Raw genomic sequence first — 19,253 nt, forward strand, 5'->3', positions numbered from 1 at the left:
CATAGTGAATCCCACTTTTATGTTTTTTCCTACAAAAAAAGCACCAATTTAAAAAAGGAAATAAATCAATAGAAGGAAGACCTGTAGAGTAGAGGAAGGGAAATAGGGGGAGGGAGGAGGGGAGGAAAATAGGAGGCACTGGAGACCGAAATGGAGCAAATTAAGTTCCATGCACGTATGATTATGTCAAAATGAACCCTACTGTTATATATAACTATAATACACTAACAAAAGCCTTAAAAAATAAAAGGAAAAAGAAAAAAATCAATCCAAAGTGGATATTTTTGTGAACTACTATTTTTTTTTAATTTTAGTAAGAAATTTGTGACTATTCTCTGGGACTGAAGAGACTAGAAGTATTAAGCACCTGGGAAAATAAATTGATGGATTGATTTCCACCATTTCTATTTCTCTCTCCCTCCCCCTCTCCTTTAGCCTGCACCTACAAAAACCAGGAGTGCCGCCTGACCATCCATTATGAGAACGGATTTTCTGTCTCCACTGAGCCACAGGAGGGTGCCTTTCCCAAGACAATCATACAGTCCCCTTACGAAAAGCTCAAAATGTCATCTGATGATGGAATCAGGATGCTGTATTTAGATTTTGGAGGCAAAGAAGGAGAGATTGTAAGTGTACTTCTCTTTTGACAGTGCGATTTCATTTCTTTTATCATACAATCCACCTGTGAGGAGTCCTAGACACAGGGCTAACTGTATTCAGGGAGCATCTGACTCAACAAAGTACCTGCAGACCCATGTTTTATTTGATCCTTGAAAAACAGTGATTAGATTCAATTATTTCAATGTTCTTTCTTCGGCTTCGTTTTTCATTAGAAGACTGCATAAATATTTGAATCAAAGGAAAGAATCCTTTATAAGGTTAGCATTAAATTCTTATCAAATAAGGTCTCAGAAGCTTAAAAAATGTGACATTCATTTTTTAGAAGTATGGAGCAGCCATAAGGTCCTGGCATTGTGCCAGGTGTTTGGACGCAGGGAGGTAGATGAAGCTTTTCCTGCCATCACAAGGCCTCAGAGGAGCAGAGAGGACAAGAGCAAAGAGGTAGAGCTGGACAAGGGGCAGAGTAGCAGGGGCAGAAAAAAAAGCACAAGAAACAGGTCAACTCTACCCGAGTGGAGAGAGGGACCCAGAAGGGCACAGAAGTTTGGGGCTCATGTCAAATAACAGAATTAGCACATTTACTGGTGAAGGTAATATTTGTATTTCTCATACCAATGCAAATAGTCCATGTGGTTAAATACATGATTGGCTATGACCATTGCTGCTTGCTATGATGAAAAATATGTTACTTCAGTTCCACAGAGGGTGAGAACAGTGCTTTCATCTGAATTCAGGCAAGTATAGTTGTGGGCATTTCCCAGGAAGATATAGCATTTCATTTAGCTTGTCAAGTACAGTACTTCAAAGAGGCCCTAGATTTTATATTAACTAGTCTCTATTCAACTCCTTCCTAGCCACCCAGATAATCAGGAACTATTTGTTGACCTCCCCTTGATAACAGGAATGGAGAATATGTAAAACACAGAAGGCAAACCTCAACTTGTAAAATCCAGTTATTTCAGTTTAGCTGCTGGCTTTCCACAATTCTTCCTCTATTTCTGTCTCTCCACATTTATTAGTTATTTCTCCTGTGGGACTTTACTGCTAATTTTTCTGGAAACAATTTTGGGATACCCAGAAGTAGTTGGTTGAAGGGGAAGGTCACATTTAACAGAGTTTAGGGCCTATTCTGTCAAAACTTCACTGTTCTACATCATGTGACACTGCTCACCCCAGCACAGAACCAGGCTCCCTGCTGTGGGTGCCACAGGCAATCACCATGAAGTTCACTTCTGTGGCTCATGTTTGACCTCCACTAGCTTCTGGGAACTCTTTCTAGACAATCATTTTTTTCTCACCTCTACAATGGATCTACAGAATTGTTTTGAATTCTTGTTTGGTTTGTGCGTGTTTCAATCGTTAATTATAGCCTAAAGCAACCAGTTTGGAAATAAAGATGTGATGTGAAAGTCCATTTTATTAAGAATATTTCTAGTTCTATTGCTGCTCTATCAATCACTCTCAGCTGTGTGCTTTTTCCTAAAGGTGACTACTCTAACAAAGTGGAAAAGAACAGGAATCAGTCTCCTATTTTGTTCTTGGCTTAAAGATTCAAGACTATTTTTGCCCATGAGGAAAATCACTTATGTCTAAATTCCAGCCTTCCTGCTTGTAATTACAATCTGACTTGGAAGATTTAGGAAGGACTGTTTTATTCCTGGTAGTCTGGGTTGATAAACTCAAGTTCAGACACAGTCTTGAATATATGGTTGAGCAATCCCAGAAGGCGGCAGCAGACCTTTCTGGTATGGGGAATAGATCAGAGAGGAGTTGTAACAAATGCAATAGACTGAGGGTAGAAGGTCTCCTAGATTCTCTCTCCGAGTCTGCAAACAACGTACTCCAAATTTCTTATTTCCTATTCATAAATACAGGGAGTGAAACGGGTGATCTTTAATATTCTTTCTGAAAGCTGCGCTCTATGTTAGTGACATAGAACGGTGCGATGAAGCCCTGGCTGTGGCATCAGATAGACTTATATTTGTGTCTACACTTTCTAGTCACTGTAAGATCTACAATTTCAGAAAGTTTTACAGCTTCTCTAAATCTCAGCTTTCCCATGTAAAAGATGAAGATGGCAACAGTAGCTAACTCATAGGGATTTTGTGAGAGGGAATTAAGTAAGATAGAGAGAAGCTCAGTACCTGACTTGTAATGAGCACAGTCTTAGCTTTGGTAGATATTATTGTCATCTCCAGTTCTTCATCTCCAACAGTGTCATCATCAGGACAAAAATGAAAACAGAAGAGAACTGGTATAGCTACCCCAATTTACCTAAATCAGATCAAGTGATAGAATTCCATATGGGAAGGACTTTCATGCTCTACCATGTGTGTGCTGGGTTCTCAGGAACCACACTGAGAAGGACAAAGCCTTATAAGTCACCTTCACAGAGATGTGATACACTTGCTTACCCAGGTGTAAGTCAAGGACAATGAGGACACACAGCTGCTTAGGCTTTGGTCCCAGTTTACAAGGAATTTTCACGTGCCATATCTTATTTAATACTCTTATGACCTGCAGGTTAGTAGGACTGAGAATAATTTTAAGTGACTTGGCCAAGATTATACATCTAAAAAATTCCAGAATCAGGACTTAAACCTCATCTTTAGGTGTGTAATTTAGTATTGCTCCATGCTGACCCAAATCCAACATAAATATCATGATTGTGGAGACAAAAATAAACGGTTTGGACAGTCAAAATGGGTAGCATCAATATTTATGGGATTGATATAGATAAATCTCACAAAATCTATTTCAGAAAAAAAGATGTATGAGATGCAAGAAACAAGTTCAAAGAGTTACTCCTTTATCTCACTGGGAGGCAATGATTTCAAAACATAATTGCTCCAGTTAAGGCTTAAAAGCCAAGGTGCTCATAGATCTGTTTGATGTGTAAATCACTACTCTGCATCAAGCATTAATTTAACATCTCTCATGCTCTCTTTTTAAATTTCAGCAACTGGATCTTCATTCCTGCCCCAAGCCCATCGTCTTCATCATTCATTCCTTTCTCTCGGCTAAGATTACAAGACTGGGCTTGGTGGCCTAAACAGAGGGGCGACTTGCCTCAGAAAAGAGGTCTGCAGTGCCACTGGAGTGTGACATCAGGCACCACCTGTAGTGAGCAGTGCACCCGATGTAGCATGCCACGGCCAGCTTCAGGTCTCAGGAGTCATGTGCAGCTGTCCCAGGTCCTCTGTCAGTTTCAGCAACTACACAGGGTGTGCTAAGAAAACACCATGAGGAAGATCAGACTAGAACGTTTTAGAACAGAATGAGGTTAAAAAGATGATATGACATAGCATAGCTTCTAAAATATGACAACCAAGGACATGGCCATTAGAACAGCATGTGCAGATCTTAATCATATCAGTTTCTAGGAGACTGGTTCACCCAGGTAAGCAAGGGCTGAATACATGAGAAATGGATACTTTCACTTACTCCCTCCATCCCAGCAACAATGATCCCTAGTTCTATTGTGATTTTATTTTGTAATTCTAGTTAACTTGACTTTCTCTGGTAGAGAAAGAAAAATACTTCAAATGGAAACCCACCTTTCATTGAAGTATGAAGCAGCTGTTGTTTCTTTTTTCTTAATGAATTCTCTTTCAGTGATGTAGGATGATTCCAAAGTGTTGTCATTGGCATAGGCTGAGCAGGAATTAAATAAAGCATCAGATACTGATCTGAGCTATAAGCTAGCAGAATCTGAGCCAAAGTAGACTGCTTAAATTGCAAAGATTTGCTGAAGACTTGTGTGTACAAAAGATGATTAATTTGGGGACTACACTTACACCAAGGTCTGCTATCTTATAGCTAAAACTGACAGCTTTATTTATAGAAAGAAAATTGTGGGTATTTTTAAAAAGAGAGTGTCATCTGATACATATATATATGCATATAAGTCCATATCATATATGCATAAATATGATTATATATATATATAAAACAATCCACCAGGTTGGGGGGTTAATTAATTCTCCCCCATTTCACTGTTTTCAGTGGAAGTACTCAGCAATTGATAGACCGACCTTTCATTCTGCTTGTGCTTGTATGCATGCATTTTCAAGCAAGTAATCGAACAGTCTCATGTAATTCTGGATGATGCCGAGTTTTACATATGGACTCAGCAATATGGTGAAATCTACTGGTAGCATCTGCAACTCTTGGGATTCCAGGGAAATAATATAATGACCTGATATTTTTCTATGAAAATATTTTGAGACAGTATATAGCACATTACTGATTTAATGCTTTTGCATCTATCCTTCAAAATTAATTCACCAAAAATAACATCCATTATTTGATTTTGGAGTCACTTTTCTCAAACCTTCAAAATTAGCTCTAGAATTTCTGTAAGGATTTCTGTACTTCTTTCCCCTGTAGTTTATGTGGACAAGTGTTCTGTGATAGACCTGTGTGTTTTAAGAGTCTTATTTTCGCAAATACCTATGCAAAGAGCTTTAAAAAGTGAGACTGTTTTTTTAAAAAGTAATTTTGCTCCCTTATATGTATATGTTTATTGAGTTGCAAAGTTTTATTTTAAAGCACATTTTCCCAAAGTATGTAGTTTCATACAACATTAGTTCCAAGGGGCTTTGATTGGGTGGTACTTTGACCAGGGTTAGTTGGATAGGGGTTTGGTAATAAAAATCTTTGTTCAATACTGAGTTTTAAAATGTTAAACAGATTTCATGATTGCCAGCCACTTCAGAAACTCTAATGCTCATTACAATCCTTCAAGTGGGTTTTGGGTGGGTGGATCCAGTGTGTCTTTCTTTACACTTACCCACAGAACTTTCTGGGAGCATCTTGTGAAGCTAACGTTTTATAAACCATACTTTAGTAAACAAAGCTTTAGGTCATTGACATTCTGTTGTTTGTTTCCTATTTTAAGATACTGAAGAGCGAAGTCTTAGCTTAAATACTGTAGGAAAACATTGACACATTTGTAAATTACACTGCACTCTTTCATTATATATTTTCAAAATCACTTGGAATGTTGTTATACAAGAGAATTATACTTGTGTATTGTAAATAACATATTAAAATGCCTATATTAATGCCAATAGTTTAATTCAACAATATGTAATCTAAGGTGCTCGGTACTACATGAAGTATGAGTTAATGACTCTTAATTAAGTTGCAAAGATCCTATATATATTTATAGACAAATTAAAATGATCATAATAATTACAAATATTATTTCCTTATCACTTAAGTCTTGGACTGATTGATATTTGTGTGAGAGTCAACAGAAACTATATCCTCTACATTTATAAAAATTTAATTTAAATATTTATATTTTAGGAAAAATATATTTGAATAAACTTAATGCATTTTCTGAAGTAAGTTAAAATGTATTATTAGCAAAGAACTAGAAAATTTTGCTAAGAGAGTTGTGTATGTGAACCATTTTTTCTTTTCAATTAAAGTGTATGGTATCAGAGTGGCTATAATGCATAATTTCAAATAATCAATTTTTTTTTCTCATTCTGAATTCATAAAGTTAGAATGAATAGTGTATATCTTCATCTTATTTGGATGTGTGTTAGTGTGCATGGCACAGGCTCAGATTTGTACCATATCTGAGTCAACAGATAACTGAGTCATTTGGGGGAATTTTTTTTCCAATTTGCTATGTGTGCAATCTCATGAATTATTAAATTTACAGTGTTTGTCCCTACCTGGAAACCATACTGATGAGCAATATTTTAATCTGTACTTTGTGGTAAGCTGCCTATTGTCATTGGATGAGGGTGAATTCTCTAGCATGAGGATTTCTCTGTAACCCATTTTAACAGGAATTTTTAAATCCAATAGGAATATGGATATGACTTTTTTTCTGATTTGAAGTAAGTAGGAAAAATAATGCCATAAGTTTATCACAAAATGCCTATGCAGAGGCATTTAATTAATTTGTTCAACTGGTCCTATGTCCAAAAACTCATTGACTTTGCTTGGTTGAAGTCAGAAAGAGTGGTCTTAATGGTCAGAAAGATTCTCCTAAAATTAATAGGGCCTTTTATCCCATTTTACAAATATTAAATACGCCATATTGAGGGAATCAGAGTAGGCTGGGGTGAGAGAATGATTTTTGGATGTATCTTGAGGTTTTTGGTTTGTGTGTGTGTGTGTGTCTGTTTATAGCACCATGAACATCATGTACTGTTTATATATGGATTAAATAAATATTCACCCCTGATTTCCAGTGAAGAAGTTTATATTACATTCCATATATATACCATAGTGGATTGGATGATGGTTTCATGACAGTCACAGAGGACCATGGGAGTATGAAGACAAATCCTGCTATTCTTTTCTGTCAAGACTGGCTTTGGAGGGTGGAAAACGGGATGCCACTAGCAAGTTTTTATGTGTGTTCACTTATCTTTTTTCTGAATTCATTGAAAATATACAATTTTCATCACATTGTGGTAAACATTAACAGACTCCCTAAAATATTAGTATTATATCTAAATTATTAAGTTGACTCTAGTTTCAGGATAAGTTTTCACCTAGGATGTAGGGCTCGCATTTTTAACTAAATTTTCATGGGATTTGACATGTGCACCAAGTTCTAAGCACCTGAATTCTCTGTTGTACTATATAATTTAGATTGTTTTTAAATTGTTTATAATAAACGTAACAGGCTATGATTCAAAAATCTTTTTCCTAGATGAAACTTCAGCAGTTCTTGAGATTAGATTTTGAACTGAACTTTCAAAAAAGACCTCAGAGATCATAAAGCACATATTTGCTGAAAGTTTACCTATAGTTTTAGCATTATTACCTTCATATATCTAGGTATGTGGTTTTCCAGTAACAGCAACATGGGAAATACATAGAAAAATGAATTTACACCAACTAAAAAATGTTTAAAGTTTGTACCACCTAAAGTCACCCCTCCACACACACACACACACACACACACACACACACACACACACACACACACACCATGGTCAAGGTACTACATTTGGGGAAACACTGATCTCATATAATATGCCAGTAAACTCAGGAATCTCTTCTTGAACGTCTTTGAAAATGTTCATCTAGCCTGAAATTGAAATTTTCCAGCTTATAGAGGAGGGAGTTCCTTATCTCCTCAGGCAGGCCACTCCATTGTTAGATGACTAGAATTGCTTGCAAGGCTTTGTGCTTTTAGAGTCAAAACTTCTGCCTGCCTAACCTTGAGTTGTGACCCTGGCTCTACCCTAGAAAACACTGAAAGTCCAATTTCTCTTCCACATGAATGTCCTGTATACAAAAACAAGTCAAGGCTGAGAGCTACTAAGTAATGTAAAATGAGCTGAAAAAAAATATCTTTCAATAGGATATTCAAAATTTTTCTTTTTCATCTTTACAGGACCAGTTAACAAGATTTAGACTTTTATAATGTGTAGTGGTAGGAGGGATAGGAACATAGGCATTTATTTAGCCATCACTGGGTGTCTATTTGGTAATCATTTGGAGGGAAATTTGACAAAAATCCATAAAAATTTAAAATGCATGCAGTTTTTGTCATGTGGGAATTAATTCTAGAGATATGATCACACAAATGCACAATCTTTGCAGCATTGTTTGTGACAAAAACCAAGAAAAAGTCAATGTGACCATCAATACTAAATAAATCCTGGCACACAGGTATGTGTGAATATTCTACAACTCAAAGTATTAATATGGACAAAACCTCTAAGTGCAAGTTCTGCAAGATGCATGTCCCCCATTTGTGTTTTCTTTTAAAGTGGTTCTCAAGAAGAGTCAAAAGATTGCTACATCCCTATGCCCCACTGGGAACATTCTAGAAATCTGTACTAGTGCTATTTGGCTATACCAGTGATTGGAGGCAGTGACCCCACTATTGCTATTTAATAAACAACAACCAGAGTTGATTGACACTCTGATGAGGACAGCTCTGCATTAGATGGAAGCACTTCCCAATCAATTGTGTGTCCTCTGAGATCCATGTAGGTGAAAACCATTTAAAATTATCTAAGCCTAGACCTTGACTTCATTGTACCTATGAAAACATTTTAGTTCAAATATGTTTTGAATATTCTAGATAGGCAACTACTATGTAAATGGAAGACAGTTTGTGTTTGTGTTTTGCTCAGGACATTATCAAAGATTATTAATATTTAATAAAAACAAGTCTGTGTGTGGTACCTGACAGTACAAACCACCTGACACTGCTGCTTCCTGAATGGCAAATCTAGATAAAAGTCAAATGTTGAACTACTTCATTTTGTCTTCTAGTATAGTAGTACCAAAGCATCACCATGTTGAAATGCATATTATTTTATTACCATTACTTTGCTTTTAAAATACTTCTTTATCTCACAGTTAGGAAATATTAATTTTCAAAAATCCAGAGTCTACATAGGTTATATCACTGTATTGGGCACATCCTTAGTATCTCCCAGATGCCTTCAAGCTACCATCTTGACAACTCATTTCCCAGCCGCTTACTCAAGCTCAGGCACCACCACGTCCAGCTTTCTGTTTCTGCTTCTTAGAGCAAACCAGTTGCTTGCCTGAAAATACTGCCTCCTGCACCTCTGGTAGTCTGCTGCCAGGCAACCAGGAGGAGAGGCTTACTTAATTTCTGGATCCTATCATCAGTTCCAGGTTTGGATGAAAAGCCACGCTGCGGGACACAGAAGCTGACTTTCAAGCAGCTGCTAATGGTAATAAACTGAGCAATGCAGAACTGTAGGGGATTTAAATCTTGGTGGGACTGAACAGGATTAGCAACAGGAAGGTGCTGAGCAGATAAGCAATGCTCTTCCTCCTTTCTGTGTCCCTGTCTGAGACATGGTTGTTCCATTCTCCATCCCTCCTGAGATATACCATGTGACAAAGACACCTGCTGCTGAGTGACTGGCTGCCTCTCTGGGCCTCGCGTGGCACTAATGTATCATTTTGCCTTGTTTTCCTGTCTTTCTTCCCTTTTCTCCTCTTTTTTCATCACTCTCAGGGCGCTGGGATTGAACCTTCCAAATAAACCATTAGCATTTAATCCTTGCCTCAAGTTTTTATTTCTAGGGAACTTGGTTCAAGACCATGACTTACCCATTTCATTGATGAGCAGAGAGGGATGGAGAAGGCCCTTAATCCCAGCAACTTGAAAAGCTGAGGCAGGAGGATCACATGTTAGTGAGACCCTGTCTCAAAATAAAAAATAAATAAATAGGAAGAGCTGGGGATGTAGCTCAGTGGTAAAGCACTCCCAGGTTCAGGAATCAAAACAAACAAAAACCACTTATGACAGTAAAGGGGACATTACCAATAATTCTTATAGGAGGGTGTTTGGTTCTAAGAGTGGGCAAACAGTGGACACATGTTTGACATATATGTGCACATATACAGATGTCTGAAGGATGAATGCAAAGTCCTATCGTCCTGCTAGAAGTAGGCCAGGGATGATGGCTATGATCTAAACATTCCTTCCATATTACATGAACTCTTTTTTTTTTGGTACTGAGGGTGAAACCCATAGCACTCTACCACTGAGCTACATCCCCAGCTCTTTTTAATTTTGAAACAGGTTTCCACTAAATTGCCCAGGCTGTCCTCCAACGTGATCCTCCTTGCCTCAGCTTGGATAACAGGAGCTGGTACAACAGGTTTGCACCACCAAGCTCAGCAACATTAACTTGTTAAAAGGGCATTTGAAAATTTCCTTTTTAAAAAGGTTCTTAAACATGTTTTATCTGTGCATATAAAATCCAGAATAATAGAAATATGTGAACATGTGGCTAGAGATCAATTATTATGTCGCCTATGGTCTTCTAAATTACACTAATTTAGAAGTTTCACTAGGGGAAGCAAGTTCAATACCTCATTAAAATGATTAAACCATGTCCAAGGAGGGTCTGGATTCACATTTGAATGATAACAGAAAAACAGCAGGAACCTCTATTTTGGCCTTTTCTTCTCTATTCATTTTCCCCTGGGTCATGAATGAACAAGGCCTTTTCTTGAAGGGAGTGAGGCTTCATAGAGGACATTGCTCAGTGTCAGAGCAAGGAGAGCAGAGCAGAGGCAGTGATAACTAACCAAGCCCTGTGAACACAAGAGGCAGGAGAGGCACTGCCACACAATCAAACCATTCATCCCAGGGAGGAAAAGGTGCCCTGCAGACAGAGCCTCTAGGGCTGACTGCAAACTGTCCTGTTCTCCCAGCTGGCCTGATAGCTGTGATTCTGCCTTGGCTTGGACAAAGGCCTGGGAATGCTGAAAGAAAAGTTTATTCAAGAAACAAAGCCATTTATATTTTCAGCAACTTTTAGTTATAATTCTTTGGATTTCCTCCCAAGAACTCAAAGGCGATGTCCAGGAAAGACCTTCAATAATGCTTCATTCATTGCAGCTGTCTGTTTCCTAATCCTCCCCAAGGATAAGGCGGGGGTGGGGAGGACTCCTTCCTCTGCGAGTTTTCTGGGTCTCACAAGAAAGGGAAACTCAGTCCAAAACAAAAAAATAATAAGTTATTTCTCTTTTCTTCAATTACTGATTCCAAACTAAAGCCTTAATAACTGAAATTTTTGCAACTTTCTTTCTTGCACTTGGCCTCTCAATGAACTTTTGGCTCTGAATGGAACCTCCTCAAAACTTAGTGGCTTAGAACACATCAAGGTATTATTGCTCACTGTTCTGTGGGTTGGCCAGCAGTTCCTTGCTGGTTTGCAGGGAACTTCCTCAGGTGGCTGTATTTAGCTGGAGCTTCTTCTCGTCTGGAAAGCCCAGGGTGCCATACTTACAAGTCTGGCAGCTGGTGCCAGTGTTAGATAGGGCATCATCTTAGTTCTCTTTTGTTTTTGTCAGCTATTTCACTGCTGTGACCAACGACCTGACAAGAACAGTTTTAGGATAAAATGTTAATTTGGGGGCTCATGGTTTCAGAGGTCTCAGTCTTTAGACAGCCAGCTCCATTCCTTGGGGTTCAAGCCAGGCAGAACATCATGGTGGAAAAGCATGGCCAAGGAAAGCAGCTGGGAACATGGTACCAGGAAGCAGAGAGCCAGCTCTGCTCAACAGAGATAAAATATATACCCCAAGGAATGCCCCCAGGACCTCCTCCTCCAGCCACACCCTACCTGTCTACAGTTAACCACCAAATTAATCCCTATCAGGGGATTAATGAACTCATTAGAGTAAACGTCTTACAACCCAGTCATTTTAACTCTAAACTTTCTTGCATTGTCTCACACATGAGCTTTTGGGGGACACCTCATATCTAAACCATAACATCTTCCATGTGGCCTCTCTCCTTCTAGCAGACTAGAACAGTTCCCTTATGTGGCTCCTCTACATTCAGGGCAAGGTTCTACAAGAGCAAAACAGAAACGGTGAGGTACTCAAGCCTAGGTTCCAGCTCCCTCCTTGTCATTTACCTCTTTTCCACTAGTCACTGCTAGCCCAGATGCTAGAATGGAGGAAACAGGCTCCACATCTTGATGAGGAGCCTGAAGGGTTGTGGACACATTTAACTTATCATATCCCACCCTCTGGATACAATAATTTTCATTCCTTCCACATACAAAATATTCAGTACAAAAGATGTGCCTTTTTAAAATCCAGAATATCATGGTCTAAAAATACTACAGTAATTGCCATCCATACATCCAGTACACCGTGGCGAGGCCCGAGAAGGAAAACTGCAAGAGACACTTCCTTTCATTAAGGACTAGTCACTAGTTCACATAATTCTGAAATCTGACTGAGATTGGAGGGCCTGGGAATGTCTTTCTATCAGAGTCCATTTCTGTTTCTGGGAGTAGAACTCTACTCCATTATTCTTGACTCTGACTTCTAAGAAGTCTTTCTTTTCCATAAGAAATAGTCCATTTTTGCCACTTAACAGTTTTCTTACCCTGCTTTCTGCTCAGAAATCTGGTGATCCAGAGACCTCTTTTCATTTTGATGCAAAACCTTAAAATCTATGGGCATCGCAGTGCCAAGAAAATTCAATGGAGAAATAATAGTCTTTTCAGTGAACAGTATTGGGACAATTGGCTATCTATACACAAAGAATGAGGTTGTACCCCTTCTGCACAGATGTAATCGGTAACAATAAAGTGAAAAGCACTCATGAGATGGGAGAAAATATTTGCAAATCATCCGGTAATTCTATAATAGATAGAATCCAGCATATAAAAAGAACTTATAAAACTCAATAACAAAAGACAAATGACTCAGTTTTGAATATGGTCAAAGGATTTCCATGGACATTTCTCTAAAAATTATATCTTTAAAAAGAAAAAAACACACCAATGCTCACCTAAATCAAACTGCTGAAAATCAATGATACACACAAACTCTTAAAAACAAATAAGGAAAAAAAAAGATGCATTACATACAAAGAAACAAAGATGAAAAATCATAGATGTATCAAAAATTATGCACATCAGAAGACAAACATTTTGAAAGCACAGAAAAAACCCAATGAAATATGAAACATGTCAGTCTAAAATTCAATTTTTTTTTAAAAAACATTCTTTTAGAAATGAAGACAAAAAAAAAAAGACTTTTTTAAACAAACACTGAGGGAATCAATCACCAGAAAATCTGAAAAACAAATGCTTAAGGAAGTTCACCTATCTGGCCAAAGAGGAATAAGTGAAATAATGAATAGGATCTATCAAGGTTTCAACCAAATAGAATAACAATATATATTATCATAATTTGATATAGATTATAAATGTGATATTATAGGTAATACATCATATAAGATCACAAAACAATAAAAGAAGATATTGTAAGTAGACCAAACATAAAATCATGCTCAAGATGGTTATCAATAATGTGATCAGTGGGATACCATTTCACTTGTCAAAAAGAAAACCAGTGTGGGCAAGCATGTGGAGAGATTGGAACCTTCATACGTTGCTGGTTGGGATGTCATGTCCTATGGTCTAGCTGCTTTAGAAAACACTCTATTGTTTTTCTCAGAAAATTAAATTGGAATTACCATATAGGGCAGCAATTCTACTCCTGATAATTGAAAACATGTTCATGCAAATATTTATGAAAAAAAAAGTTCATACCAGCATTATTTACAACATCAAAAAGTGGAATCAACTGAACTGTTCACCAATCAATGAATGGATCAACAAAATGTGGCACATTCAGATAATAAAATATTATGCATCTATAAAAAGAAATTAAATAAGGACACATGCTATGTTATGGTTTGTATGTGAAGTACCTCCCCCTACCAAAAAAGCTCATATGTAAGACAATGCAACAAATTTCAGAGGAGATATGATTGGACTATATGCAGCCTTAACCTATCTGTGAATTAATCTCTGATGGGATTAACTAAATGGTAGGGAGGCAGGTGGGATGGTTGGTTCATTGGAGGTGTGGCTTTGGGGTATATATTTTTATCTGGCAAGTGGTATCTCTCTCTGCTTTTTGATCATGATCAGTAAGATACTTCTCTCTACCACACTCTCCCACTATGATGTCCTGTCTCACCTGGAGGCCCTAGGAATGGAGCCGGCCTTCTATGGAGCAGGACAAAGACCTCTGAAACCCTGAGTCTTCAAATAAACTTTTCCTTCTCTCTGATTGTTCTGGTTGGGTCCTTTTAGTAACAGCAGGGAATGAACCTGATTAAAACATGCTACAATGTGGTTGAAGCATCTTGTGCTAAGTGAAAGAATAGGACACACACACAAAAACACATATTGTATGAATCCTCTTATATGAAATGTACAGAACAGGCAAATCCATAGTGGCAGAAAGTAGATTAGTGTCTTCACCACACACACACACACACACACACACACACAGAGGAAATTACAATGAGTGTGTTAATTATATATCAGTGATCATTCACAATGTACGTATATATCAAATCATCACATTGTAAACCTTACAATCAGCAACTTTAAATATTTTAAGGTCTTCATAAAGGATTACATAGCGACTCCTATGGTTTGACTTTTTTTATTGGTGTATTACAGTTATACAGAATGGTGGGATTTGTTGTTACAGATTCATACATGCACATGACATAACAATATAATTTGGCAAACATCATTCCCCAGTATTTCCTCTTTCCCTCCCTTCTTTTTTCTCCCTGGTCCTTTTCCACTACTCTGCTGATCTCCCTTTAGTTTTCTTGAGATCCCCCACCTGACTTTCCTTTTCTTTTCCCCTTTCTTGCTTCCAGATATAAAACACGTGACTTTCTAATTTGACTTATTTCACCTAAGACAATGTTCTCAAGTTTCACACATTCTCCTGAAAATGCCAAAATTTTATTCCTCTTTATGACTGAATAAAACTTCTTTGTGTATATATACCACATTTTCTTTTTATTTATTTATTCTAATTTGATGTATATGATAGCAGAATGCATTTCAATTCATAGTACACATATAGAGCACAATTTTTCATATCTCTACACATGTAGAGTCACACCATTCCTGTCTTCATAAATGTACTTAGGGTAATGATGTCCTTTTGTTTTGTTTTACAGTTTGGTTGTTTTATCATTAAGCTGTGAGAGTTCTTTATATATCCTAGATATAAGTCCTATGTCAGAAATATGCATTACAAATAATTTATCCCTGACTATGGTTTACATTTTCAGTTTCTTCATGGTATCCTTCAAGAGCAGAACTTTTAAATTTTGAAATAAAGTTTATTATTTTTTATTTTATGGTTTGTGCTTTTTAGGGGCTAGAAATTCCTGTTTTATTTTAAAAGTGATAAAAATTTTTGTTTTCTTCCATGTGTTTTGTGATTTTAGATTTTAAATTCAGGACTTTGATCCATATCAAGTTAATATTTGCACATGGAGTGAAGACATGGTTGAAGGTCATTTGTTTTTCTATAAGGATGGATTATCCATTTATTCAAGCTTCACTTTTCTTTCTTCAAGGAGAAGTTTGGTGTGTGGTATGACTCTAAACTTTTTTCTTTCCTCGTCTATTGATATATTTTCCATTATTATAGCTTTATAGTAAGTCTTGAAATAAAGTAATAAGACTTCCAACTTTATTTTTAATAAAAATGGCTATAATAATGTCCTTTTAATAAGTGATTAGTTAATGTCAATTTAATATATTTTTATTTTTGTTTTTGTTCAAATGGACATAATTTACACATGCCAAATTTCAAATGGCTTTACAAAAAGTAATTCAAACCTCAAAACTTAAGAGTTGGCAATTTATTTCAGAAAAAAGTTCACCCTTTCAAAGATTCTGCTGATAAGAATGCGAATTGATCCTTCAGGAAGGCAGTTTGGAAATATTCATTAAAATGTTTAAAACCCACAAACTGTACTTCTCAAATATTATACTGGGGCTAGGGTTGTGGCTCAGTGGTAACGCACTTGCCTAGCATGTGTAAGGCACTGGGTGTGAGGCACCACATAAAAATAAAAGAAAGATACTGTGTCCAACTGTATCCATCTACAACTTAAAAAAAATAAAGTAACATGTTGCTTTAAAATAAATAAAAATTTTAAAAAATTATACTAAGGAAATAATCAGAGACATACTGAGAAGAGTCATTAAAGTCTTAATTATTATTGGAAAAAACTGAAACTTTAAGATTAACCTCTGTTCACTTGTATTATTCAATTATTAAAACAATGACGATGATATTAACGATAAACAGCAGTGCCCTTTTATCTGAGGAAGATATTTTCCAAGACCCCGAGTGAATGCCTGAAACCATGGATATGGTTTAGGGATCAAACCCTAAATATACTATATTTTTTCATATATACACAGACACACACACACACACACACAAATGTAAGAATTTTTCCAACTTAATTTAAGTGCCTAATCATGCACTGTTTCCCATAACTTTTGTGGTATGAAGTGCAACAGCAAAGTATCATGAGATTCTTTTTTTTTTTTTTTTTAATATTTTAGGTGTAGATGGACACAATACAATGCCTTTTATTTTTATGTGGTGCTGAGGATCGAACCCGGGTCTCGCCGGTGCTAGGCGAGCGCTCTACTGCTGAGCCACAATCCCAGCCGGAGATTCTTTTTCTTTATAATTTAATGTATGCATTTGTTCTTACCATACATTTTAGCAACCTTAGAATATGATCTTGTTTTTCTATCATTATTGAGATGACTTTTGCCTTGGCACTTAAAGGAAGTATTTTGTGACTTCTCTGGTATATCCAAATCTCCCACCATCCCTATTTTTGTGCTTTGATTACCTGACTACAAGCTCTAAGACAGGTATTAAGTGACTAGAGGGTAAATAGCACTCAATTGTTAGACAAAGGGATAATTCATGTCAAGAAGGATGGAGCTAAGACTGCACAACATTTCATCACACTACTCAAAAAAGTGTGTAATTTAAACCTAAAGCATTGTTTATTTCTGGAGTTTTCCATTTAATAATTTTGAACCATGGGTGACCAATAGTTGACTAGAACCACAGAAAGCAAAATAAGGGGGGACCACTGTATTGCTAAGTGAAAAAAAAGCAGGCTATGAATTAATACACATGCACACAAACCACAAACACACATGTACACACACTAACATTATATGATCTAAATTTTGAAATCATTTAAAAGATAATTATATATACACATATATATTTAAAATATTAACAACAATTATATTTAGAAGGTTGAATGTTGGGAATCTCTCCCTCTACACTCTTTTTTTAAATATATCCTGTATCTTCCAGATTGGCTAACATGATGATAAAGTTTTCTTTCAGGGAATCCACAGTCATTTTCATTTCATATTTTCACAATTTGCCCCCTTTTCATTTTTGATCCCAAGTAAACAATAATAGCCTCAAAGTGGAAGCTCTAGGGCAAGGACCTGTCTGAATTAGTGGTACCACTATTTCTAAATTGGGAACAGTTCAATAAAAACAATGCTGTTAGGACACATGGGAAAAGAAATAGCAGTGTCTGACTTAGACTCAGGAATTCAAGTGGACCTAACAATAAAGACTCGTAACCCAAGAAGTAAAGAAATATTCCTATTTATTGTAATAATTAAATAACCAAATGTAAAATTTTTAAAACATATAAAAATAACTTAAAAATTAACATACAATGAAACTATATAAAATAAGTGCATAATTAAAGATAATTAACTCAGCATCATCCAAATTGTAAGAGGATACTTATGAAGTTCTTTAAATATGTAACATCTGTTCTTTGAATAAAGTTTAAAATTTGGTTTAAAATGTTTATAAATTTTCAGAAAAAAAGAATGACGCTCCATCCAACTTGAATTGTCCTAATGAGAATGATTCTGTATCATTTCTTGCTTGTCTTTTCTAATACCCATTCAATCACCTGGGTGAAAAAAAATACGATTATGGTATATTTCCATCAAAAATAACAGTGGTAGAAAATACATTACAGAAACTTCAAATCCTAATATTCTACCTCAAAACATATGATTTTCTATCTAAAGAATACTTTTTGCTGAACTTTCAATGTTAAGTACAATATTGTTATTAGAAAAATGAAAAGTCCTATTCCATTTTTTAAGCCATTATCTTGAAATGTGTTTTAAAGGGGTCACTCAAAAAATATTAAGCCAAACGTTGAAAACAACTAGTCAAACTGGTTTGTTTGTTTATTTATTTGTTTGGTATCGGGGATTGAACTCAGGGGCCTTCGACCAATGAACCACATCTCCAGCTCTATTTTGTATTTAGAGACAGAGTCTCACTGAGTTGCTTAGCTCCTCGATTTTGCTGAGGCTGGCTCTGAACTTGTGATCCTCCTGCCTCAGCCTCCAAAGCTGCTGGGATTATAGGCATACACCTCCATGCCTGGCCTGGTTTATTTTTTTCTAGCTGTGCCTGGCCTGGTTTATTTTTTTCGAGCTGTTTGGATTATTTATCATTTTTTTTCTTAATATCATTTTAGAAACTTTTCTGCTAACAACAAAATCTTTTAAGTACTATTCAATACTCTGTCTGAATAAGCCTATTTTTCAGTATCTTAAAGAGTGTTCAAAGGGACAGAGTTAAAAATACCATCACCAATTCTCACTGCATATAAAATAGCAGCACAACAATCCTGAAATAAAATACTAACTTAATTAAATGTAGTTTCTTTGCAATAATTTATTTACCTGTACAGCATTGTTGCTTGCTGTCTTCTTCATTTCTTGAAATAGACCCCTTGAAGTTTTAAGATCCTAAACATTAACAAAATACAGCATTTTGTAGTTTGTACATTAAATTACAAAAACTAACTCATTATTAAGTGAGCTTAAGATTATCCTAAATAATCTACAAGTATAAATTTGATGAGGAAAATATTAACAAAAGTCAAAGTAATATATTGTGATTTAACTCTATCCTAAATATAAAAATATCCTAGCCAAAATATATATACATATGCCTAAATTCATGTCACTTGTTTGTCATATTCCCAATAGTACTGACCTGATCTAAGCATCATCCTTTACCATGAATATCTAATAATGTTTCATTACTTGACAAATGAACACACAGTTTATATTTGTTGTTCAGTTAAAATTCTTTTTCTTCCTCTCTTCTTTTTAATGATTTCATTCCTCAACAAAGAGGAATGACATAGGAAAAGGAACTAAAGTCCGACTTCTTTAAATTAAATTACAAAGTAAACACAATCTAACTGT

General features: G+C 36.1%; 2 protein-coding genes across 2 annotated transcripts in view; one reads left to right on the forward strand and one right to left on the reverse strand.

Annotated features, from left to right (window-relative positions):
• The window catches only part of Sntb1 (syntrophin beta 1), a 231,076-nt gene extending 221,430 nt beyond the window's left edge, over positions 1-9,646 (forward strand). The window contains exons 6-7 of the mRNA XM_005316196.5: positions 436-626; positions 3,581-9,646. Coding sequence (XP_005316253.1) covers positions 436-626; positions 3,581-3,673 — 284 coding nt within the window. The 3' untranslated portion in view covers positions 3,674-9,646. The remainder of the gene's footprint in view (positions 1-435; positions 627-3,580) is intronic.
• An 8,184-nt stretch (positions 9,647-17,830) lies between these two features.
• Mtbp (MDM2 binding protein) overlaps positions 17,831-19,253 on the reverse strand; it is a 73,660-nt gene continuing 72,237 nt past the window's right edge. Inside the window, exons 21-22 of the mRNA XM_005316198.5 lie at positions 18,723-18,788; positions 17,831-17,932 (exon numbers count right to left, since the gene is read on the reverse strand). Coding sequence (XP_005316255.1) covers positions 17,894-17,932; positions 18,723-18,788 — 105 coding nt within the window. The 3' untranslated portion in view covers positions 17,831-17,893. The remainder of the gene's footprint in view (positions 17,933-18,722; positions 18,789-19,253) is intronic.

This window comes from Ictidomys tridecemlineatus, chromosome 7 (assembly GCF_052094955.1).
Source record: "Ictidomys tridecemlineatus isolate mIctTri1 chromosome 7, mIctTri1.hap1, whole genome shotgun sequence".
Classification (NCBI taxonomy): domain Eukaryota; kingdom Metazoa; phylum Chordata; class Mammalia; order Rodentia; family Sciuridae; genus Ictidomys; species Ictidomys tridecemlineatus.